Here is a 25284-nt window from a genome sequence, read left to right as displayed (position 1 = left end):
GAAATTTTGCCTCACTTAATTTTATGTCTAATAACATTAGTAAAACCATCAGAATTAAAACCTCACCACCAGTTATACACTACACTGTGTTCACTGACAATAGGATTGCTGCTTTTTAGGAAGGTCATTTCCAAGATATATTACCCCTCAAAAAAAGTCCTACAGATAGATAGCACTAGCTAAAGAAGGTTGTTTGGGATGAGGTAATATATTAAATACTTAGTATCTGATTGATTGAAAGTATTACACAATTCCTGCTTCAGCAAACCTTGAGTATAGAGTTTCTTTCGGTCAGACCTGGAATTAGGTCTCTCACTCATGTGGTTTCAATTAAGTTCTGTTAAAAATAGCTTGTAATATAAGCATCAACAATTTTACTACTGTTAATCCATACAAAGGATAAACTTGGGAAAAAACCATCAAACGAAGTTACCTGGTATCCTGGTATTGCATCTTTATAAATAGCTGAAGTCATCTATTTAGTGTACAGTCTTCTAATATAAGCTGTTTGTTATTTTACAATACAAATATATATATATATATATATATATATTTAAGAAACAGATAGAAGAATGATTCCTTCTCAGCTTATTAAAAGTAATTTATAAGACTATCAGTAAAATTTCAACATCAGGATATAGCACAAATAATTAGAGAATTTTGATTTTTTAATTTTATATAATTTCAAGCAGATATTGTGCTTCACGGACTTTGACTTCACATCCAAATCTTCAAAGTAGTGAAAATTCAGCCACACCTGCTACATCCTTCCACTTGTTTTTATTATAATATCTGGAGAAAAAAATAACAATAGATTATTTCATATACATCACAAGCATGTGTCCAATAGTTATTAATAACCAGTTCCTAGGAGAGAGAACACATGATGTCCAAGCAACTCTAGTTTCAATCCATCAATCCTTAGGAAACAAATCTAGAGGTCCTTAAAAAAAGAAAGAAAGAAAAAGGGAAAGCTGGCTCACTCCCTCCTGGACATACTGAGGATACTTCTCTTCTCTTTGGAGGCACAAAGAGACCTGTCTGACATTCCAACAGAAAGCCCAGCAAAGACAGCTGTCAGTGGCCATCATAGGCTGCTAACTCCAGCCTGGTAATCTGGTGGAATCCATCCAGTTGTGGTTCCCATCCCAGTCCTCCACAGCCACCAGCTAGTCAGAATCTCCTTTTCCAGGCTATCCCTGCTTCCATTCTCCTACTGACCTGTTGTAGCTGAACCCAGGTTCTTTCCAATACAGGATTCTGAGGACTTTCTTCCTCCCAATATCTTGTACCTTTTGGAAAGTCAAACAAAACCTATAGCTCTCCTTAGATTTTGAGATTTTTATTTTCTTTTTCAGAAAAAATGATAAATGTTATGTTATAAATTCATATCTTAAGCTAATAGAATAATAACTTTTATCTGGATATATATCTTTAGTGAGAATTTGAATGTTTAGATGATAATAACAGGTGGAGTCAACTTTATGTATTTCCATTGTCACATTCATTCTATGATACACCTTATGCCTGGCCTAATCAGCCTATATCAATGGTTTTCAAACTCTGCTACACCTTAGTTATTTGAGCTTTTAAAAATCCTGATATCCAGGCTATACTCCATACCAAATAGGACAGAACCTCTGAACAAGGGACTCAAATATCCAGAAAAGTTTGATGTACAGCTGTTTGAGCACCAGAGACCTGTATCTTTAGTGGTCCATGGACCAGTAACTTCAATGTCATCTAGGAGTTGATTAGAAATGTAGAATCTTGGGCTCCATTCCAGAGCAAGAGAATCATAAATCTCCATTTTTAATAAGATCCTCAAGCAAGTCACAAGTAAACTAAAGTTTGGGAAGTACTGGCTATTCTATCCTCTACTGCTGCTACTGCTAAGTTGCTCCAGTCGTGTCCGACTCTGTACGACCCCATAGATGGCAGCCCACCAGGCTCCACTGTCCCTGGGATTCTCCAGGCAAGAATTCTACCCTCTACTCTTCCTTATTGTTATCTTCACTGACCTCAGATACAGTTTGCTCACTTGTCGATCACTTTGGAAACTGGGCCACAGTCATCCTCTCCATACAACTTAAACTTTCCAAGTGGCAACCAGCCCATCCAACTATGTAGTCTCTTCCACCCCTCCTTGGCCTTCATATATACATCCAGGGCCATGCTCTATATTTCCCCCTGACATCACCTACAGCATATCATCTCTGCTGCTGCTGCTGCTAAGTCAATTCTGCTAAGTCACTTCAGTCGTGTTCGACTCTGTGCGACCCCATAGACGGAAGCCCACCAGGATCCCCCGTCCCTGGGATTCTCTAGGCAAGAATACTGGAGTGGGTTGCCATTTCCTTCTCCAATGCGTGAAAGTGAGGAGTGAAAGGGAAGTCACTCAGTCGTGTCTGACTCTTAGCGACCACATGGACTGCAGCCTACCAGGCTCCTCTGTCCATGGGATTTTCCAGGCAAGAGTGCTGGAGTGGGGTGCCATTGCCTTCTGCCTGCTATTATCTAAAAATTCAAACTCTCACTTAAGATATATATCCAGGTAAAAGCTGTTATTATACTAGCTTAAGATATAAATTTTTAACATATCATTTATCAGCTTCTCTGAAGAAAATAAAAATCTCAAAATCTAAGGATAGCTACAGGTTTTGTTGGATTTTCCAAAAGGTACTGTTACCTTGGAAGTCTTCCCTGACACTTCAAAGTTAAAATCATCCTCTCCTGGGCTCCTAGGATGCTTTGCTCCACTTCTAACTTATCACCTTAGAAGACTGTGAAGTCTACCTCATGATGAATCCGTAAGCCCTGGAGGACAAAAGCTGTATTCATATCCCTAACTAATAATACAATGCCTAATGCATGCTTGTTGGCTGAATTAAAGTACCAATAACAGACCTCCATTGCTGTAACTGTAACAGTATAAAGCAATGATTGGCTGGTTCTTCTTATTGGTTTTAAAAAAATTTTAAGTCTCTGTTTAAATAAAATATAGAAATCCAATGTGTAAAGCAAAGAGAAGCAAGACTGCTCTGTCTGGATGAGCTGAGAAACTCAGAGCCCTATCTACTCTTACATTCTCTATATGACAGCTACCCAGTCAAATATCAATAATCTCAGATATGCAGATGATACTACACTAAAGGTAGACAGTGAAGAGGAACTAAAGAGCCTCTGGATGAGGGTGAAAGAGGAGAGTGAAAAATCTGGCTTAAAACTCAACATTCATGGCAAATAGATGGGGGAAAAGTGAAAACAGTGACAGATTTTATTTTCTTGGGCCCCGAAATCACTGCAAATGGTGACTGCAGCCATGAAATTAAAAGATGCTTGCTCCTTGGAAGAAAAGCTATGACAAACTATAGAGCAAATTAAAAAGCACAGACATCACTTTGCCAACAAAGGTCCATATAGTCAAAGCTATGGTTTTCCCAGTAGTCATGAATGGATGTGAGAGTTAGGCCATAAAGAAGGCTGAGCACTGAAGAATTAATGCTTTCAAATTGTGGGGCTGGAGAACTCTTGAGAGTCCTTTGCACAGCAAAAAGATCAAACCAGTCAATCCTAAAGGAAATCAACCCTGAATACTCACTGGAAGGACTGATGCAGAAGCTGAAGCTCCAACACTCTGGCCCATGATGCAAAGAGCAATCGCATTGGAAAAGACTCTGATGCTAGGAAAGACTGAGGGCAGGAGGAGAAGGGGGTGACAGAGGATGAGATGATTGGATGGAATCAATGACTCAATGGACATGAGTTTGAGCAAACTCAGGGAGATAATGAAAGACAGGGAAGCCTGGTGTACTGCAGTCCATGGGGTCACAAAGAATCAGACATAACTTAGCTGCTAAACAACAACAGTCAAACTTAGCAAGAACCAGGAAAGCTAAGTTCTAGTTCTGATTCTGCCAGTAACTACCTGTGTGACCTTGGACAAGTTACTGATCAATATAGCCAGGTCGTTTTTGTTGTATGCAAAATGAGTAAAACAAACTAGATTATTGTATGGTTCTCAAATTTTAGTGCTTATTGGGATCACATAGAAAGCTCATCAAATTGTAGATACTTACGCCATCTCTCTAGAGATTGTAATTTATCAGATCTACAGTGATTCTGGTACAGGTAGTCAGAGGACCACACAATGAGAAACCTTGGACTGGATGTTTTATAAGGCCTCTTCTATCTGTCTGTCTATAACCATTCTCAGATCTCTGCTTACCCACACCATCTCGTCAACCATATCTCTTTTGGACTCGTGGTTTACTTTCACCAATTTTTTCTTTAATCGGCATAATACCAGTTATAAATGAACAAGCAGCATACTGAACAGGGGTCCTAGACCATCAAAAGTGAGCTTCGCTCTGTCCCTGATTAGATTACTGCCAAACTAGCTAAACTGTTAAATGCCAGGACTAAAAATAGGCTGCTGCATGTTTAAAATAACATGCTCACAGTTAGCTTGGGGCTTTGCTATTTTTACGAAAGGAAAGACAGAGACAAGTGCCCAGAGGTTGAAAGGGAATTACTTAAATATGGAGGCTGCTGTATGCGATGAGAGCCTAGAAAGAAGCCAGGAGGTGGCACAACTGGTTCAATATGCATCAGTGGGACTCTCTGAATTAAACTAAAAAATTTGGTCTTAACACTAGAAAGAACCTCCTAAACACAATTTAGTTTTGGTTTGTTGCATAATTAAACCCAGAATTATGACATTACCTGATGAATTATTATGACCGGCCAAAAAGATCAAGTTAAGAGTTTATTTTTATCAATTTACTGATATTAATTTATCAATTTTTATCAATTTACATACACACAGAAAAGTACTATACAGCTTCTTGGGCCTTCAGAAACTTAACACATCCATGTAACTACCATTGGGATAATGAAATGGAACACTACCAGGACCCTAGAATTCCCTCTTATAACTCTTTCCAGTTAATACCAGCTTCCCAACAAGGACATCCACCATAGTGATTTCCATCATAGTTTAGTTTTGCCTAGTTTTGTACTACTAAATATAAGTGATATTAAATGTACTCTATTGTGTTTGGCTTCTTGTGTGGGACTCATCAATACTCTTGCAAGTAACTGTATACTGTTGATTCTCAGTACTGTATAGCACTTTAATCAGTGACTATATCACAGTTTATCTATTCTACTGTTGATGGGCATATTCAAAGAGTTTCTGGTTTGAAGCTGTTACCAATAGTGCTGCTATGAACATTCTAGTATATTTCTTATGAGGAATATATGTGCACACTACAGTTGATGCTTTTGAACTGTGGTGTTGGAGAAGACTCTTGAGAGTCCCTTGGACTGCAAGGAGATCCAACCAGTCCATCCTGAAGGAGATCAGCCCCAGGATTTCTTTGGAAGGAATGATGCTAAAGCTGAAACTCCAGTACTTTGGCCACCTCATGTAAAGAGTTGACTCATTGGAAAAGACTCTAATGCTGGGAGGGATTGGGGGCAGGAGGAGAAGGGGATGACAGAGGATGAGATGGCTGGATGGCATCCCTGACTCGATGGACGTGAGTCTGAGTGAACTCCGGGAGTTGGTGATGGACAGGGAGGCCTGGCGTGCTGCGATTCATGGGGTCGCAGAGAGTCAGACACAATTGAGCGACTGAACTGAACTGAACTGACAGTGGATATATTCCTCAGAATAGAAACTCTGGGTCTCTAGGGCCCAGGGAAATGGAATTTCTGGGTTTCTTTCCATTTCAGTGAAACTTCTAGGGGTCCAGTGGTATGAGACATCTGCCTTACAAGGTAAAGGATAAATTGTTGCATCTGGACCCTCCAACAACCAAAAACCAGACACAATACGTAGAGGGCCATTTTAGATTTTGGAGTCAACATATCCCTCATTTGTGTGTACAACTCCAGCCCACTTACTGAGTGACCTAAAAAGTTGCTGGTTTTGAGGGGGTCTCAGAACAAAGAGAAGAGTCTGCAAAAGGTCCAGGCTACTGTACTGCTTGTGCCATAATGGTCCAGCAGATCAAATGGTGCTTGAAGTGGCAGTGGCGAAAAGAGAAGCTGTTTGGGGCTTGCAGATGAATAATCACAGTACAGGCCCTAAGGATTTTTCAACAGAGTGCTGCCATCCTCCGTGGGTAATCACTCTCTTTTTGAGAAATAGCTTATGCTCTGCTACTGAGTCTTAGTAGAGATCAAACCCTTAACCATGGACCACCAAGTTACAATGAGAGCTGAGCTGCCCACCATGAATTGTGTGTTGTCTGATGCGCCAAGCCATAAGGTTGGCTGTGAAGAGCAGCACACTGTTAGCAAACAGAAACAGGTTTATGAGACTGGGCTCAAGCAGGCCCTGAAGGCAAAAGTAAGTTATATGAGAAAGTGAGCCACACGCCATGTCCACTATTCCTGATACTTTATCTTCTCTTTCCCTGCTTGCTTTAATGGTATCACAGAGAGTTCTGGACAGGTAACTGAGGAAAAGAAAGCTCAGGCTTCATCTACAGATGGTTCTCCATGATATGCAGACACCACCTGAAAGTGAACAGCCTTAGCACCTATAGCTTCTTTCTGGGACATCCCTGAAGGAAACTGGTGAAGGAATATCCTTCAAGTGGGCAGAACTTCAAGGACTGAATCCAGTTGTTCACTTTATTGGAAGAAATGGCCAAATGTGTGATTATATATGAGGTGGCTCAGATGGTAAAGAAGCTGCCTGCAATGCAGGAGATCTGGGTTTTATCCCTAGGTCGGGAAGATGCCCTGGAGAAGGTAATGGCTACCCATTCCAGTATTCTTGCCTGGAGAACCCCATGAACAGAGGAGCCTGGTGGGGCTACACTCCATGGGGTCGCAAAGAATTGGACATGACTGAGTGACCAACACTTTTACTTTCATTGGCTGTGACCAATAATTTGGCTAGGTAGTCAGGTACTTGGAAGATACATGATTTGAAAATGATGACAAGAAAATATGAGAAGAGGTATGAAACTAGAAGTCTCTGAATGGGCAAAAAAACATGATGATATCAGTATCCCACATGAACACTCACCAAATGTTACCTAAACAGGACAATTTTCATAATCAAGTGGATAAGATTACCTGTTATGTGGATACCAGTTAGCTTCTTTCCCCAGCCACCCCTGTCATCACCCAGTAAGCCAATGAACAAAGTGGCCATGGTGACAGGGATAGAGATTGTGCATGGTCTCAGCAAAACAGATTTCCACTCACCAATGTCGGCCTGGCTACAGCCACTGCTGAGTACCCAATCTGTCAGCAGCAAAGACCAACACCTAGTGAAGATCCCCTAGAGAAAGGCTACCCACTCCAGTATTCTGGCCTGGAGAATTCCATGGACTGTATAGTCCATGGGGTCACAAAGAGCAGACACAACTGAGCGACTTTTACTTTCCCTGGAGTGGTCAGCGAGCTACCTGGTGGGTTGAGTACATTGGTCCACTTCATCATGAATGGGGAAACATTTTATTCTTACTGGAATAGACAGTTATTCTGGATATGGATTTGCCTTCCCTGTACATGATGCTTCTGCCAAAACTCACCAACCAAGGATTTACAGGCCTTATAAACCATCATGTTATCCCAAAACATTGTTTCTGATCACACTACTCACTTAACAGAAAAAATAGTTTGGCAATAGGCCCAAACTCTTGGAATTTACTGGTCTTATCATGTTCCCCACCACTCTGAAGCAGCTGGCTTGACAAAATGGTGGAAAGGCCTTTAGAAGATTCATTATAGCATCAACCTGCAGAACTGGGGCAAGGTTCTGCCTAAGGTTCTGTATGTTCTGACTCAGCATCCAATATATGGTGGTACTGTTTCTCCATAACCATGATTCACAGGCCCAGGAATCAAGTGGTAGAAATGGAAGTGAGACCATTCAATATTACCCCTTGTGACCCACTAGGAGAATTTTTGCCTCCTGTGGCCATGACTTTATGTTCTACAGGTCTAGATACCTTAGTTCAAAAGGAAGAAATGCTGTTACCAGGAGTCACAACAATGATTCTATTGAACTGGAAATTAAGATAGCCACCTAGCCACTTAGGGCTTCTCACACCTCTGAGTCCAACAGGCAAAGAAGAAACTTCTTTGTGCTGGCTGGGGTGATTGATCCTGACTGCCAAGGGGAAATCAGACTACTGTGCCATGATGGAGGTAAGGAAGAGGATATCTGGAATACAGGATAAAGCATCTGCCTGCAATGTGGGAGAGACCTGGGTTCAATTCCTGGGTTGGGAAGTTCCCCTAGAAAAGGAAATGGCAACCCACTCCAGTATTCTTGCCTGGAGAATCCCATAGACAGAGGAGCCTGGCAGTACTAAGAGCATCTCTTAGTACTACCATGCCCCACCATTAAGGTCAATGGAAAACTATAATAACCCAATCTAAGTGGGACTACTGATGGCACAGGCCCTTCAGAAATGAGGGTTGTGTCACCTGACCAGTAAAAGAACCACAACCAGTTGAGGTGGTTGCTGATGGTAGAGGTAGTATGAAATAAGTAGTGGAGGAAAGTAGTTATAAGTACCTGAGAGATCAGCCCTGGGATTTCTTTGGAAGGAACGATGCTGAAGCTGAAACTCCGGTACTTTGGCCACCTCATGTGAAGAGTTGACTCATTGGAAAAGACTCTGATGCTGGGAGGGATTCGGGGCAGGAGGAGAAGGGGACGACAGAGGATGAGATGGCTGGATGGCATCACTGACTCGATGGACGTGAGTCTGAGTGAACTCCGGGGGTTGGTGAGGGACAGGGGGGCCTGGCGTGCTGCGATTCATGGGGTCGCAAAGAGTCGGACATGACTGAGCGACTGATCTGATCTGATCTGATAACCACGTGACTAGTTAAGCAAATATTTTTGTTTTCTTCCCTCTTTCATGCCTATATCATGTAACATAAGTTTTATTAATAACACTTAACTTTATATCATAGTATCTAAGCTACAGGATATCAAGAAGAAAAACAAATATCACCGAAGGACTTTATCCTCTTCTGGGGAAGGAGTGATCACATTTTCAGTTTTATGTAGAGTAGCTGTAGTATGTTAGGCAGAAGTATTAGTTTGTTATTGTCTTTATTTAGACATTAAATATGGTTTAAGGAGATGTGTATGAATGCATAGTTGACATGGAGTGGACTGTGATGGTAAGTTGTATGCATCAACTTGGCTAGGTAACATTACCTAATTAAATTAAATACTAATCTTGGTGCTTCTATGAACGTATTATGGTTAACATATGTAATAAATAACTTTAAGTAAAGGAGATTATCCTTGATAATGTGGGTAGGCCTCATACAATCAACTGAAAGACCTTAAGAAAAAAACTGAAGTTTCTCTGAAGAAAAATTCCTCCTGAGGATTTACTGTATCATTGGCTCCTGCCCAAGAGTTTTTAGCCTGCCCTACAGGTTGCAATCAGACCTTCCAATTGCATAAGTCAATTCTCTAAAATAAATCTCTTTATATACCTATACATATATGTGTCTCTCTACATATACCATTTATTCTGTTTCTTTGGTAGAACCCTGATTGATACAGCATCTACTATTCCCTACCACTATGCTAAAGTTATCAGAGACTGAGATAGAAAGAGGTCTATTACGTGATTTCTGTCATTTAAAACTTCATAACCCAAAGAATATAAAAAGTTAGCATTATGAATTATGTCAGGTAGACTGCCAGGCTCCTCAGTCTATGGAATTCTCCAGGGAAGAATACTGGAATGGGTAGCCATTCCCTTCACTGGGGGATCTTCCCAACCCAGGAATTGAACTTAGGTCTCCTGCACTGCAGGCAGATTCTTCACCATCTGAGTCGCCAGGGAAGCCCAGTAGTATATTATTAAGTGTCAAATGAACATCACTAAATTAAGTAGTCAAGGAACTTAATGAAAAAGATCTCTGTGGACTTCAGGAGTGCTCTGGGCATGTTCTGTGGAGGAAACGGGGGCAAGGATCACGTTATACATAACCTATTAAGTTTCAGTTTCTTTACTGCTTGCTTACCTTTCAAAGGTTCCCAGCTTCATTGAGTAATTAGACATTCTGTCTGATATGCAGTGAGGGAAGTACAGAAAAATCTAAATTTGGAGCATAGAATCCTTGAAAGATTGAATTCCTCTCCATTACTTGGTAGCAGTGTGATCTTGGACAAATTTCATACTACTTTAAGCCTCAGATTCTTAATATTTTTTTAAAAAGTATACATCCTGTTATCATAAAGTAATAGTGAGAAATAAAGAAGATATAATGAGGTGCCTTTCCCAGAGCAAGTGCTCAACTAATGCTAAGTGAATGCAAAAATATCTCCATATATTGAAAAATGAAATATCTATCTATGAAACCCAAAATCACTAATTTTAGATAATTATAAAAGGAAGGATACTAGATAAATACACTTTAAATTAATGGCATAACATAATTTTTTAAGAGATGACAGTAATAGACTTTCAAAAAACCCATTTTACTCAGGTTCTGAAAACTGACCAAGCTTTTTTATAATTTTACCGTTTCCACTTCATGGAAGAACTCTCAGAATACAATTTATAACTAATTCCTGGGTACATAAGGAATTTACAATGAAAAAATCTTTTGTATCTTTCAAAGAGTAGGTTCTACATTCATACTATAGTACCTTGAGGTATATCTTTAGGAAGAGAATATTTCTTCTTTACAATAATTCCTTTACTTTCCACTTGTCTAGTTCCTGGTGATGCTTTAATAATATAACATATTTCTGATGCATTTGAAGGTACCTGAAAAAAATTACATAATTTTTCAGGTAATAAACCTATAGATTGTTTTGTTTCAAAGGCAAATAGTCTCAATATTGATATATTTCATAGACATTCGCAATATAAAGCATTTAGGAAGTGCTCACTTCACTCCAGACACTATATAATTGGTTTTTAAAACATTTGCTTATTTAATATTCACAAGAACCAGCAAAACAGATTATATTATTCCCATTTATAAAACAAGGAAACTTAAGTTCAGAGAGGCTGGATTAACTTATTTAAAAAACATAGAGAAAAGTAATGGTAGAGTTGAGATTCAAGCACTCCAAAGTTGAAGAGAAAGTTTATAGGATTTACTGAATTAAAACATGACCCAGAGGGATGGTATGGGGAGGGAGGAGGGAGGAGGGTTCAGGATGGGGAACACATGTATACCTGTGGTGGATTCATTTTTATATATGGCAAAACCAATACAATACTGTAAAGTTAAAAAATAAAATAAAATAAATTTAAGTCTGATTCAAACAATAGATTCCTTGATTTCCTAACTCAGTTAATTTTTCAGAAATTTTATGAAGATATTTATTTATTCTATAATTGATGGATTAAATTAAATAAGCCTTATATACCACTTTACATCTCTCCCCCCACAGCAATAATGTTTAGTCTTTCTAGTGGTTACTTTTATAACTTTTTAAAAGTTGAAGTATAGTTATTTACAATAACATGTTAGTTTTAGGTATACAGTACAGTGATTCAGCACAGAAAAGTACACAGTACAGAAAAGAATCTGAAAAGAAATATATATATATAGATAGATAGATAGATAGATAGATAGTATAGAATCCTTTTCAATTCTTTTCCCTTATAGGTTACTACAAAATATTGAATAAACTTCTCTGTGCTCTACAGTGGGTCCTTATTAGTTGTCTATTTTATATATGTAGATCAAAGTGCCAACATTCGCTGGATCATGGAAAAAGCAAGAGAGTTCCAGAAAAACATCTATTTCTGCTTTACTGACTATGCCAAAGCCTTTGACCATGTGGATCACAATAAACTGTGGAAAATTCTGAAAGAGATGGGAATACCAGACCACCTGATCTGCCTCTTGAGAAACCTGTATGCAGGTCAGGAAGCAACAGTTAGAACTGGACATGGAACAACAGACTGGTTCCAAATAGGAAAAGGAGTTCATCAAGGCTGTATATTGTCACCCTGTTTATTTAACTTATATGCAGAGTACATCATGAGAAATGCTGGACTGGAAGAAACACAAGCTGGAATCAAGATTGCCGGGAGAAATATCAATAACCTCAGATATGCAGATGACACCACCCTTATGGCAGAAAGTGAAGAGGAACTAAAAAGCCTCTTAATGAAAGTGAAAGAGGAGAGTGAAAAAGTTGGTTTAAAGCTCAACATTCAGAAAACGAAGATCATGGCATCCAGTCCCATCACTTCATGGGAAATAGATGGGGAAATGGTGGAAACAGTGTCAGACTTTATTTTTCTGGGCTCCAAAATCACTACAGATGGTGACTGCAGCCGTGAACTTAAAAGACGCTTACTCCTTGGAAGGAAAGTTATGACCAACCTAGATAGCATATTCAAAAGCAGAGACATTGCCAACAAAGGTTCGTCCTAGTCAAGGCTATGGTTTTTCCTGTGGTCATGTATGGATGTGACAGTTGGACTATGAAGAAGGCTGAGCGCCAAAGAATTGATGCTTTTGAACTGTGGTGTTGGAGAAGACTCTTGAGAGTCCCTTGGACTGCAAGGAGATCCAACCAGTCCATTCTGAAGGAGATCAGCTCTGGGATTTCTTTGGAAGGAATGATGCTAAAGCTGAAACTCCAGTACTTTGGCCACCTCATGCGAAGAGTTGACTCATTGGAAAAGACTCTGATGCTGGGAGGGATTGGGGGCAAGAGGAGAAGGGGACGACAGAGGATGAGATGGCTGGATGGCATCACTGACTCAATGGACATGAGTCTGAGTGAACTCCGGGAGTTGGTGATGGATAGGGAGGCCTGGTGTGCTGCGATTCATGGGGTCACAAAGAGTCGGACACGACTGAGCGACTGATCTGATCTGATCTGATTTTATATATGTAGTACTGTGTATATATTAACCCCAACTTCCTAATTTGTCCCTCCTCTCACCCCCTTTAACCACTGGTAACTATACATTTGTCTTTTCTACATCTGTGAGTCTCTTTCTGTTTTGTAAATAAGTTCATTTGTATCACTTCTTTAGATTCCACATGTAAGTGACATCATATGATGTTTGTCTTTCTCTGTCTGGCTTATTTCACTTCGTATGATAATCTCTAGGTCCTTTAATGTTACTGCAAATGGCATTATTTCATTGTTTGTTTTAATTTTTTAATTTTCTATTGGCATACAGCCAATTAACAATATTGTGATAGTTTCAGGTGAACAGTAAAGGGACTCAGCCTTACACATATATGTATCCATTCTCCCCCAAACTCCCCTCCCATCCAGGCTGCACATAACACTGAGCAGAGTCCTATGCCCTATACAGTAGGTCCTTGCTGGTTATCCATTTTAAATGTAGCAGTGTATACATGTTCATCCCAAACTCCCTAATTATCCCTTCCCCCATTCTTCCCCTGGGCAACCATAAATTCCTTCTCTGAGTCTGTGAGTCTCTCTTTTTTAAATAAGTTTATGTGTATCATTTCTTTTTAGATTCCACATATAAGGGATGTCCAGAGAAGGCAATGGCACCCCACTCCAGTACTCTTGGCTGGGAAATCCCATGGATGGAGGAGCCTGGTAGGCTGCAGTCCATGGGGTCGCTAAGAGTTGGACACAACTGAACAACTTCACTTTCACTTTTCACTTTCATGCACTGGAGAAGGAAATGGCAACCCACTCCAGTGTTCTTGCCTGGGGAATCCCAGGGACAGAGGAGCCTGGTAGGGTGCCATCTACGGGGTTGCACAGAGTCGAACACGACTGAAGTGACTTAGCAGAATTGACTTAGCAGCAGCAGCAGCATAAGGGATGTCATATGATATTTCTCCTTCTCTGTCTGAACTTACTTCACTCAGTATGACAATCTCTAGGTCCATCCATGTAGCTGCAAATGGTATTATTTCATTCTTTTTAATGGCTGACTAATATTCCATTGTATATATGTATCACGTCTTCTTTATCCATTCCTCTGTTGATGGATATTTAGGTTGCTTCCATGTATTGGCTATTGTAAACAGTACTGCAATGAACACTGGGGTGCATGTATCCTTTCAGATCATGTTTTTCTCCAGATATACGCCCAGGAGTAGAACTGCAGGGTCATATGGTAGCTCTATTTTTAGTATTTTAAGGAGTCTCCATACTGTTCTCCACAGTGGCTGCACCAATTTACATTCCCAAGAACATTGAGGGGTGGCTTCCCATCTGGTACTAGTGGTAAAGAACATGTCTACCAACGCAGAAGACACAAGAGACATGGGTTAGATCCCTGGAGGAGGGCATGACAACCCACTCCAGTATACTTGCCTGGAGAATCCTATGGATAGAGAAGCCTGGAGGGCTACAATCCTTAGGGTTGTATAAAGTGGGATACAATGGAAGCAACTGAACATGCACTCAGTTGGGAGGGTTCAGTGAGGGAGGGTTCCCTTCTCTCCACACCCTTTCCAAGATTTATTGTTTGTGGACTTTTTGATGATATCAATTCTGGCTGGTGTGAGGTGATACCTCACTGTAGTCTTTGCATTTGCATTTCTCTAATAATTAGTGATGTTGAATATCTTTTCATGTGCCTGTCGGCCATCTGTGTGTCTTCTTCAGAGAAATGTCTATTTAGGTCTTCTGCCTATTTCATTCTTTTTAATGGCCAAGTATATTCCATTGTATAAATATACCACGTCTTCATTCATCTTCCCCTGGGCAACCATAAGTTGGACATTCAAGTTGCTTCATATCTGGCTATTGTAAATAGTGCTGCAATGAACACTGGGATGCACATAGCTTTTCAAATTATAGCTTGCTCTAGGTATATGCCCAGGGGTGGAATTGTAGGATCATTCGTTCAGTTCACTCACTCAGTCATGTCTGACTCTTTGTGACCCCAGGGACTTCAGCATGCCAGGTTTCCCTGTCCATCGCCAACTCTCTGAGCTTACTCAAACTCATGTCCATTGAGTCGGTGATGCTATCCAACCATCTCATCCTCTTTCATCCCCTTCTCCTCCTGCCTTCAATCCTTCCCAGCATCAGGGTCTTATCAAATGAGTCAGTTCTTCATATCAGGTGACCTAAGTATTGGAGTTTCAGCTTCAGCATCAGTCCTTCCAATGAATATTCAGGATTGATTTCTTTTAGGATGTACTGGTTTGGTCTCCAAACACTCCAAGAGATTCTCAAGAGTTTTCTCCAACACCACAGTTCAAAATCATCAATTCTTTAGTGCTCAGCTTTCTTTATAGTTCAACTCTCACAGCCATACATGACTCCTGGAAAAACCATCGCTTTGACTAGACAGACCTTTGTTAGCAAAGTAATGTCTCTGCTTTTTAATATGCCATCTAGGTTAGTCGTAACTTCTCTTCCAAGGAGCAAGTGTCTTTTAATTTCAAGGCTGCAGTCACCATCTGCAGTGATTTTGGAGCTCAAAAAAATAAAGTCTGTTACTCTTTCCATTGTTTCCCAATCTATTTGCCACGAAGTGATCGTACCAGATGCCATGATCTTAGTTTTCTGAATGTTGAGCTTAAAGCCAACTTTTTCACTCTCCTATTTCACTTTCCTCAAGAGGTTCTTCTTTATCTTTATTCTTTATTCTTCGCTTTCTGTAGGATCGCATGGGAGCTCTATTTTTAGTTTTTAAAGGAAGCTCCATACCGTTCCCCATAGTGGATATGTCAATTTAGATTTTCATCAACAATGTAGAGGGAGAAGGCAATGGCACCCCACTCCAGTACTGTTGCCCGGAGAATCCCATGGATGGAGGAGCCTGGTAGGCTGCAGTCCATGGGGTCGCTAAGAGTTGGACACGACTGAACAACTTCACTTTCACTTTTCACTTTCATGCATTGGAGAAGGAAATGGCAGCCCACTCCAGTGTTCTTGCCTGGAGGATCCCAGGGATGGGGGAGCCTGGTGGGCTGCCGTCTATGGGGTCACACAGAGTCGGGCACGACTAAAGCAACTTAGCAGCAGCAGCAACAATAATGTAGGAGGGTTTCATTGTAGTTTTGATTTGCATTTCTCTAATTAGTGATGTGGAACATCTTTTCATGTGCTTTTTAGTCACCTGTATATCTTCCTTCCAGAAAAGTCTGTTTAGGTTTTCTGCCCATTTTTTGATTGGGTTGTTTGGTTTTTGGATATTGAGCTGTGTGAGCTGTTTTTATATTTTGGAGATTAATCCCTTGTCGCTTGCATTATTTGCAAATACTGTCTCTCATTTTTTGGGTTATCTCTTCTTTTGTTTATAGTATCCCTTGCTGTGCAAAAGCTTTTAAGTTTAATTAGATCCCATTTATTATTTTTGTTCTTATCTCCATTACTCTAGGAGAGGATCCAAAAAGACATAAATACAACTTATGTCAAAAGAGTATTCCACCTATGTTTTTACTCTAGGAATTTTATAGTATCTGATCTTACATTTTGGTCTTTAAATCATTTTTAGTTTATTTTGTGCATGGTGTTAGAGAATATTCAAATTTAATTCTTTTACATGTAGTTTTCCAGTTCTCCCAGCACCACTGATAACACTTCTAAGCATCAACATGGTCACAAGACCCAGTCTAAACAATCAATGTATTCTATGCCCCTGGACATAGTGACTGGCTCAGTAAGGGGCTAACAGGAAGAAGGGAATGCTGAACATGAAATTCTGACACAAAACCAGAATCACTAAAGGGGGCAGAGAGGTCCTAAACTGATACACAACCTGGGCTACACCTGTTGTAGTAGAAATAGATAGAGATCTTAGGAGGATGAGATCATCAGTTAGATCCACAGGATTCTCATCAAATAAGAGCAACAAAATAGTGGGTTAAATGATCAGGGTCAAGGTTTCAGTGTCAGAGTCATTCTTTAAGATCCAGCTCAGAATGGTTTTAAGCAGAAATGATGACAAAATACACTTCACATCTTCCTATAATTTCATTATAACAACAAAAAAGTAAGTACCAAAAGTGCTGTGGAAAACGCCACTGGTAATTTAATAGTAATTGTCAGTTAATTTTGACAATATGCCATCAAGCAGACCATCTCTAAAGAAATGCCATTTCTTTCAAACATAACATATCTTATCTCTTAGAATTCAGAAGCAGAGATACGTATGTATGAAGGGCACCTCATATTTTAAATAAAGTTTATACAGAAGCCTATTCTAATGTAAAATTTATACTCTGAGGTAGACATCTACAATTTTCCTGCCCAGTATTCCTTTTCCATCCTTCTGATATGGAACAGTACCAGAATCTTCTTGGGAGAATGTAGTCATTTGGACTGGTTGGAGAACCACTGGAAGAGATAGTAAGGTTGGAGAAACCTGGACTTCACTCATGAGGAGTGTGTGGGTACTGGCTTGATGCCAGGCAGGAAAGACAAAGGTCTGCCCCAGCAACTGCTGGGTTTCCAACAACTGCCTCACAGTACTCTCCAATTGAGTCAGGTGAACACCCTGGTCCAGCTCACTCCATGTCACAGAGTGGCACTGGATGTGTGGCAGCCAGCACAGGGGAAAAGACTCCACCTTGGGATGCAAAGGTGACTGAGCCTCTACTTTTAGGGTAGAGCCCAGGCGGGGCAGTGGCGGCGACTGCTGGTGCTTACTCAAGCAGTACCCCAGAAGCAGTCTAGACTTCTGACGACAGCAGAGCCACTGGGTTTCCCCAGATGAACTCAATCATACCCTTACCAGGACATGTCATACCTAAAATGGCAAAAGTTAAAGAATTTCAAATACAGCAAGAGAAAAACAGAGAGTCACACACAAGCAAATTCCTATTCAGCTATCCCCTGATTTCTTTGCAGAAACTTTGCAGGTCAGAGGACAGCAGCATTATATTTTAAAGTCTTAAAAGGAAAAAACCTGCAACCGAGGATCCTCTACTCAGCAGATTATCATTTACAACAGAAAGAGAGAAAAAGATCTTCTCAGACAAGGAAAAGGAGTAAGAATTTATCAATATTAAACCTACCCTAAAAGAAATGTTGAAAGATCTCTAAATGAAAAAGTAAGAATCTAGAGGAAAGAGAAAATTCCAGTAGGAAAGACAGATATATAGTAAGCATTGAAGATTACTTAATTAAGCCAGTGTGCAGATTAAAAGACAAAAAATAATGGTAAAAGAAACTACAACTACAATTATCAGCAAAAAGATAAATGTGAAGATGCAAAATATGACATCAAAAACACAGTGTTGGGGAGAAGAGTAAAAAAAAAATTAGATCTTTCAGAATGTGTTTGAACTTAAATGAATACAAATTTAAAACAAGTAGATATAATTATAGGTCAATATTATTTCTATGGTAAAGTGCTAGTTGCTCAGTCATGTGTGACTCTCTGCGACCCCATGGACTGTAGCCCTCAAGGTTCTTCTGTCCATGGGATTGTCCAGGCAAGAATACTGAAGTGGGTTCCATTTCCTTCTCCAGGGATAACCACAGATCAAAAACCTACAACAGACGGAGAAACCAAAAAGAAATGTACCAAATACACCACTAAAGAAAATCATCCAAATATAATGGTAGAAACAAAAAGAAGAAAAAAATGAACAGAAAGCAACTACAGAAACAACTGGAAAAAAGTAGTAAAATGGTAATAAGTACATACTTACAATAATTACTTCATGCGTCAATGAGATAAATGTGCCAACCAAAAGACACAGGGTGGATGACTGGAATAATAAAGTCTCTTCAATATGCTGCCTACCTGAGGCTCACTTCAGTGTTAAAGACACACAGACTGAAAGTGAGGGGAGAGAAAAAATATTTCATGCAAACAGCAAGAATGTGGGGGTAGTAATACTCATATCAGATGAAAGATTTTAAAACAAATGCTATACCAAAAAAAAAGATTAATTATCATGTATAATGATAAAGGAAACAATACAAGAAGACAATATTATACTTATTAACATATACAAACCCATACAGGAGCACCTAAGTATATAAAGCAGACATAACTAACGGGCATAAAGGGAAAAATTGGCAGTAATACAGTAATATTAATAGAAGAGGACTTTTAACATCCCATTGACATCAATGGACAGATCATCCTTACAGAAAATCAATAAAGAAACAATGGTCTTAAATGGCCTAATGGACTAGGTATACTTAATAGACATTTATAGGATATTAAATCCCAAAACAGCAGAATACACATTCTTTTTAAGTGCATATAGTAAGTGCTCCAGGATAAATCACGTACTGGGCCTCAAAAGAAGCCTCAAAAAATTTAAAGGGACAGAAATTATATCATGCATTTTTTTTCCCAATCACAATGGTATATAAATAGAAATCAACTATAGAAATAAAACTGGGGAAAGAACAAATGAGTGGAGACTAAACAACATGTTACTAAACCAGTGAGTCAATCATGAAATCAAAGAGAAGACCAAAAAAAAATTTCAAGACAAATGAAATGGAAACAGAATTTCCCAAAACCAATTAGATGCAACAACAACAAAAAAAAACATCTGTATGAGGGAAATTTATAGCAATAGAGGCCTTCCTCAAGAAATAAGAAAAATCTCAAATAAACAGTCTAGTCTTCCACTTAAAAGAATTAATTCTTTTAAGGACTTCCTTGGTGGTCAAATGGTAAAGAATCCTCCTGCCAATGCAGGGGATACAGTTTAATCCCTGGTCAGGGAAGATTCCACATACTGCAGGGCAGCTAAGCATGTGTGCCACAACTACTGAAGCCCACTTATCCTAGAGCTGGTGCTCCACAACAAGAGAAGCCCTTGCAATGAGAAGTCTACAAAACCGCAACTAGAGACTAGCCCCCACTCACTGCAAGTACAGAAAACCCACGTTCAGCAATGAAGACCCAACACAACCATAAATAGATAAATAAATTTTTTTTTAATTTTACTCTTTATTTGAAGATTTTGAAATGTAAAAGAAAAAAAAAGATTTAAAAAAGAAGAAAAGGCAAAGCCCAAAAACAGCTGAAGGAAGTAAATAATAAAGATGAGATGAAATAAGTAAAAATAGAGATAAAAAGATCAATAAAACCAAGAGCTGTTTTTTAAAAAAGATAAAACTGATAAACTTTTTAGCTGAGTTCATCAAGAAGAAAAGAGGCCTCTGCCTCAAAATAAATAATGAAAGAGTAAAAATAATAACTAACACCACAGAGACATAAAAAGAAAAAAAAAAAAACCCATAATACTATGAACAGGAGAAGCAATGGAAATAGCAACAGACTTTATTTTTGGGGGCTCCAAAATCACTGCAGATTGTGACTACACCCTTGAAATTAAAAGACGCTTGCTCCTTGGAAGAAAAGTTATGACCAACCTAGACAGCATATTAAAAAGCAGAGACATTACTTTGCCAACAAAGGTCCATCTAATCAAAGCTATGGTTTTTCCAGTAGTCATGTATGGATGTGAGAGTTAGACTATAAGAGAGCTGAGTGCCAAAGAATTGATGCTTTTCAACTGTGGTGTTGGAAAAGACTCTTGAGAGTCCCTTGGACTGCAAGGAGATCAAACCAGTCCATCCTAAAAGAAATCAGTCCTGAACATTCATTGGAAGGATTGATGCTGAAGCTGAAACTCCAATACTTTGGCCACCTGATGCTGGGAAATATTGAAGGTGGGAGGAGAAGGAGACAACAGAGGATGAGGTGGTTTGATGACATCACCAACTCAATGGACATGAGTTTGAGTAAGCTCCAGGAGTTGGTGATGGACAGGGAAGCCTGGTACGCTGTGCCCATAAGGTTGCAAAGAGTTGGACACGACTGAACAACTGAACTGAACTGAACTGAATGAACAGTTAATATGCCCACAAATTGGACAACCTGGAAGAAATTGACAAATTTACAGAAGCAAACAACCTGCCAAGACTGAACCAAAAAGAAACAAATAATTTAAACAAACCAAATCATTAGAAGTTAAATAGAACCTTTTATTTAAAAAACTCCCATCAAACAAAAATCTAGGACCAGACAGCTCTACAAGGGAACTTTACCAAACATACAAAGAACTAATAGTTATCCTTCTCAAACTATTCAAAACAATTGAAGAGGAATGAATACTCCCAAGTTCATTCTATTATAAGGCCCCCATTGCCCTGACACCAAAACTAGACAAACATTTCAAAAAAAGAAAATTACAGACCAGTATCCTTGACGAATACAGAAGCAAAAATCCTCAACAAAATTTTAGCAAACCAAATCCAACAATATATAAAAAGAATCATATACCATGATCAATTTAGTCTAGGATGTGGATTTTAGTCTAGGGTCACAAAGACAGTTCATCATTCATGAATTAATCAGTATGATACAGCACAGTAACCAAAGTAAGGATAAAAATCATGTCATCATCTAAACTGATGCAGAAAAAACATTTGGCAAAAATCAACATCCATTCGTGATAAAAACTCTCATCAAAAACTCTCAACTTAATAAAAGTCATTTACAACAAGCCCACTTAATATCATATTCAATGGTAAAATACTGAAAGTCTTTCCTCTAAAGTGAAAAACAAGACAAAGATGCCCACTCACACCAATTCCATTTAACAGTAATGGAAAGCCTAGCTACAGTAATAATGTAAGAAAAACAAATAAATGGTATCCAAATTGGAAGAGAAGAGGTAATATGATATCTTTGCAACCCTATGGACTGTAGCCCTCCCAGATCTTCTATTCATGGGGCTTCTCCAGGCAAGGATACTGGAGTGGGTTTCCATGTCCAACTTGATACTTCATACAGAAAATACTAAAGCCCCCACTCAAACATTATTAGCAATAATAAATGAATTTAGTAAAGTTGCATTGCTGCTACTACTGCTAAGTAGCTTCAGTTGTGTCCGACTCTGTGAGACCCCATAGATGGCAGCCCACCAGGCTCCCTCGTCCCTGGGATTCTCCAGGCAAGAACCCTGGAGTGGGTTGCCATTTCCTTCTCCAATGTATGAAAGTGAAAAGTGAAAGTGAAGTCGCTCAAGTCGTGTCCGACTCTTCGTGACCCCATGGACTGCAGCCCACCAGGCTCCTCCATCCATGGGATTTTCCAGGCAAGAGTACTGGAGTGGGGTGCCATTGCCTTCTTTGAAAGTTGCATTATATGAGATTAAAACACAGACATCTGTTTTTTATAGAACTGATTTTTATTTCTATACAAAAACAATGAAATAATGGAAAGAAAAAAATCCTGTTTAAAACTGCATCAAAGAGAATAAAATGCATAGGAACAAAATTAACCAAGGAGGTAAAAGATCTATACTCTAAAAACTATAAAACACTGTTGAAAGAAACTGAAGATTATACAAAGAAATGGGAAGATTCCCCATGCTCTTGGTTTGAAAGAATTAATATTTTTTAATGGCCATATTACCCAAAGCAATCTACAGATTTAATGCAATTCCTATCAAAATTAACTATATTTTTCACATAGCTAGAACAAGTAATTGTAAAAATCATATGGAACCACAAAAGATCCCAAGTTGCCAAAATAATCTTGAGATAAAAGAACAAACACGGAGGTATAACCCTTCCAGACTTCAGACTATACTACACAGCTATGGCAATCAAACGGCAGAGTACTGGCACAAAAACACACACGTAGGTCAATGGAACAGAATAAAAAGCCCAGAAATAAACCTACACACCAATGATCAATTAATCTATGACAAAGGACACAAGAACACACAGTGGAAAAAAGACAATCTCTTCAACTAGTGGTTCTGAGGGAAAACGGAAAGCTACATGTCAAAGAATGAGATTAGAACATTTTCTAACATCATTTACAAAATAAACTCAAAGTGGATTAAAGATCTAAATCTAAGACCAGAAAGTATAAAACTCCTTAGAAGAAAACAAAGGTAGAACACTTTTTCACATAAATAGTAGCAATATTTTTTTAATCTGTCTCCTAAGGCAGAAGTAGAAGCAAAAAGAAATTTAACAGGACCTAATTAAAAAGCTTCCACATAGTAAAGGAAACCATAAACAAAATGAAAAAGACAACCTATAGAATGGGAGAAAGTTTTCTCAAATGATATGGCCAACAAGGAGTTAATATCCAAAATATATAAACAGCTCATATAACTCAGTATCAATAAAAACAAACAACCCATTTAAAAAAAAAAGGCTTAGAAGACCTAATTAGACATTTTTTCAAAGAAGATAAACAGATGGCTAACAAGCACATGAAAAGATGCTCATCTTGGCTACTTATCAGAGAAATGCATGTTGAAACAACAATGAGACATTACCTCACATTTGTCAGAATGGCTATCATCAAAAAGTCTACAAAAAGCAAACATTGGAGAGGATGTAGAGAAAAAGGAACTCTTGTACACTGTTGGTGGGAATGTAAATTGGTGCAGCCACTATGGAAACCAGTATGGAGATTCCTCAAAAAACTAAAAATTGAACTATCATTTGATCCAGTAATTCCATTCCTGGGAATACCTGCAGAAAAAATGAAAAGATACATGCACCCCTGTGTTCACAGCAGCACTATTTGCAACATCCAAGACATGTGAACAACTCAAGGGCCCATCAGCAGACAAATGGAAAAAGAAGATGCAATACATACACACAAAGGACCACTAGCCATTAAAAAAGAGTGAAATCCTGTCATTTGCAGCAACATGGATGGACCTAGAGAATATTACGCTTCGTGAAGTTGTCAGACAAAGACAAATACTCTACGATGTCATTGATATATGGAATCTAAAAAATAATAATACAAACTGATATATAAATGTAAAACAGAAACAGGTTCACAGATACAGAAAGCAAACTTGTGGTTACCAAAGTGAAGATAGTAGAGAAGGACAAACTAGGGGGGCTGGATTAACAGATGAAAACTACTGCGTAGTAAGTAGATTAGCAACAAGAACACATTATATAGCACAGGAATGAGAGCCAATATCTTATAATAACTTATAGTGGAATATTGTTTCTGAGGTGCCAGTGGTCAGTCAGCACATTCACCTTACTTATCAATAACCTCAGATATGCAGATGATACCACCCATATGGCAGAAAGTGAAGAGGAACTAAAGAGCCTCTTGATGAAAGTGAAAGTGCAGAGTGAAAAAGGTTTAAAGCTCAACATTCAGAAAACGAAGATCATGGCATCCGGTCCCACCACTTCATGGGACATAGGTGGGGAAACAGTGGAAACAGTGTCAGACTTTATTTTTCTGGGCTCCAAAATCACTACAGATGGTGACTGCAGCCATGAAATTAAAAGACACTTACTCCTTGGAAGGAAAGTTATGCCCAGCCTAGATAGCATATTCAAAAGCAGAGACATGACTTTGCCAACAAAGGTTCATCTAGTCAAGGCTATAGTTTTTCCTGTGGTCATGTATGGATGTGAGAGTTGGACTGTGAAGAAGGCTGAGCACTGAAGAATTGATGCTTTTGAACTGTAGTGTTGGAGAAGACTCTTGAGAGCCCCTTGGACTGCAAGGAGATCCAACCAGTCCATTCTGAAGGAGATCAGCCCTGGGTGTTCTTTGGAAGGAATGATGCTAAAGCTGAAACTCCAGTACTTTGGCCACCTCATGCGAAGAGTTGACTCATTGGAAAAGACTCTGATGCTGGGAGGGATTGGGGGCAAGAGGAGAGGGGATGACAGAGGATGAGATGGCTGGATGGCATCACTGACTCGATGGACATGAGTCTGAGTGAACTCTGGGAGTTGGTGACGGACAGGGAGGCCTGGCGTGCTGCGATTCATGGGGTCGCAAAGAGACACGACTGAGCGACTGATCTGATCTGATCTGATAGTAGAATAAAACCTACAAAAATACTGAATCACTATCTATATAACTGAAAACAGTATATTTTAAGTCAATTCTACTTCAATTCAAACAATTCCTTAAAAAAATTTTAAACAAGATAAAATTAGCAAAAGGAAAAGGCACATAATGTGCAGTCCAGAAGAAAAGGCATACAGATTTGAATTCAGGAGGATAAGCTTCCAGTTGTCCACTCCTTGCTGAAGTCAAATGGAGAACATTTATTTCTCCCGAGCGCAAAGTACTGCCAACCAGGGAAGCTCAGTGAGCCTTTGTATCAGGGTTTCTATTTAGAGTCAGTCACATAAGTATGCAGTGCCTGCAGGACTGACCTCAGCTACTCAGACCCCAGTCCCCCAGAGGTCAAACTGATACAAGGTGGCCCAAAGCCTCAGGCAACAAAAGCAGGTGTTTACCATAAATCACTTGTGAGCATAAACTATCTGGCCTGGCTCAGGACATACAAAACACTGTTATCCAAGTATCCACTGATATTCCAAGGCTTCAGAGGTCATCTCCCAGGAGCCTCATCCCAGGA

At 39.2% G+C, this 25284-nt stretch overlaps 1 protein-coding gene across 2 annotated transcripts in view; it reads right to left on the bottom strand.

Moving 5' to 3' along the window:
• Positions 1-354: 354 nt before the first annotated feature.
• The window catches only part of MEIKIN (meiotic kinetochore factor), a 136517-nt gene continuing 111587 nt past the window's right edge, over positions 355-25284 (bottom strand). The window contains exons 13-14 of one of the 2 annotated variants that reach the window (XM_070793208.1): positions 10655-10775; positions 355-792 (exon numbers count right to left, since the gene is read on the bottom strand). In XM_070793208.1, coding sequence (XP_070649309.1) covers positions 761-792; positions 10655-10775 — 153 coding nt within the window. In that variant the 3' untranslated portion in view covers positions 355-760. Of the gene's footprint in view, positions 793-10654; positions 10776-18067; positions 18425-18585; positions 18714-25284 lie in introns of those variants that run through there. The other variant, XR_011567586.1, reaches the window with a different exon arrangement.

Source organism: Bos indicus, chromosome 7, assembly GCF_029378745.1.
Source record: "Bos indicus isolate NIAB-ARS_2022 breed Sahiwal x Tharparkar chromosome 7, NIAB-ARS_B.indTharparkar_mat_pri_1.0, whole genome shotgun sequence".
NCBI classification, from domain to species: domain Eukaryota; kingdom Metazoa; phylum Chordata; class Mammalia; order Artiodactyla; family Bovidae; genus Bos; species Bos indicus.
The sequence above is the reverse complement of the archived record's forward strand: the minus strand, read 5'-3'. Positions and strand labels throughout refer to the sequence as shown.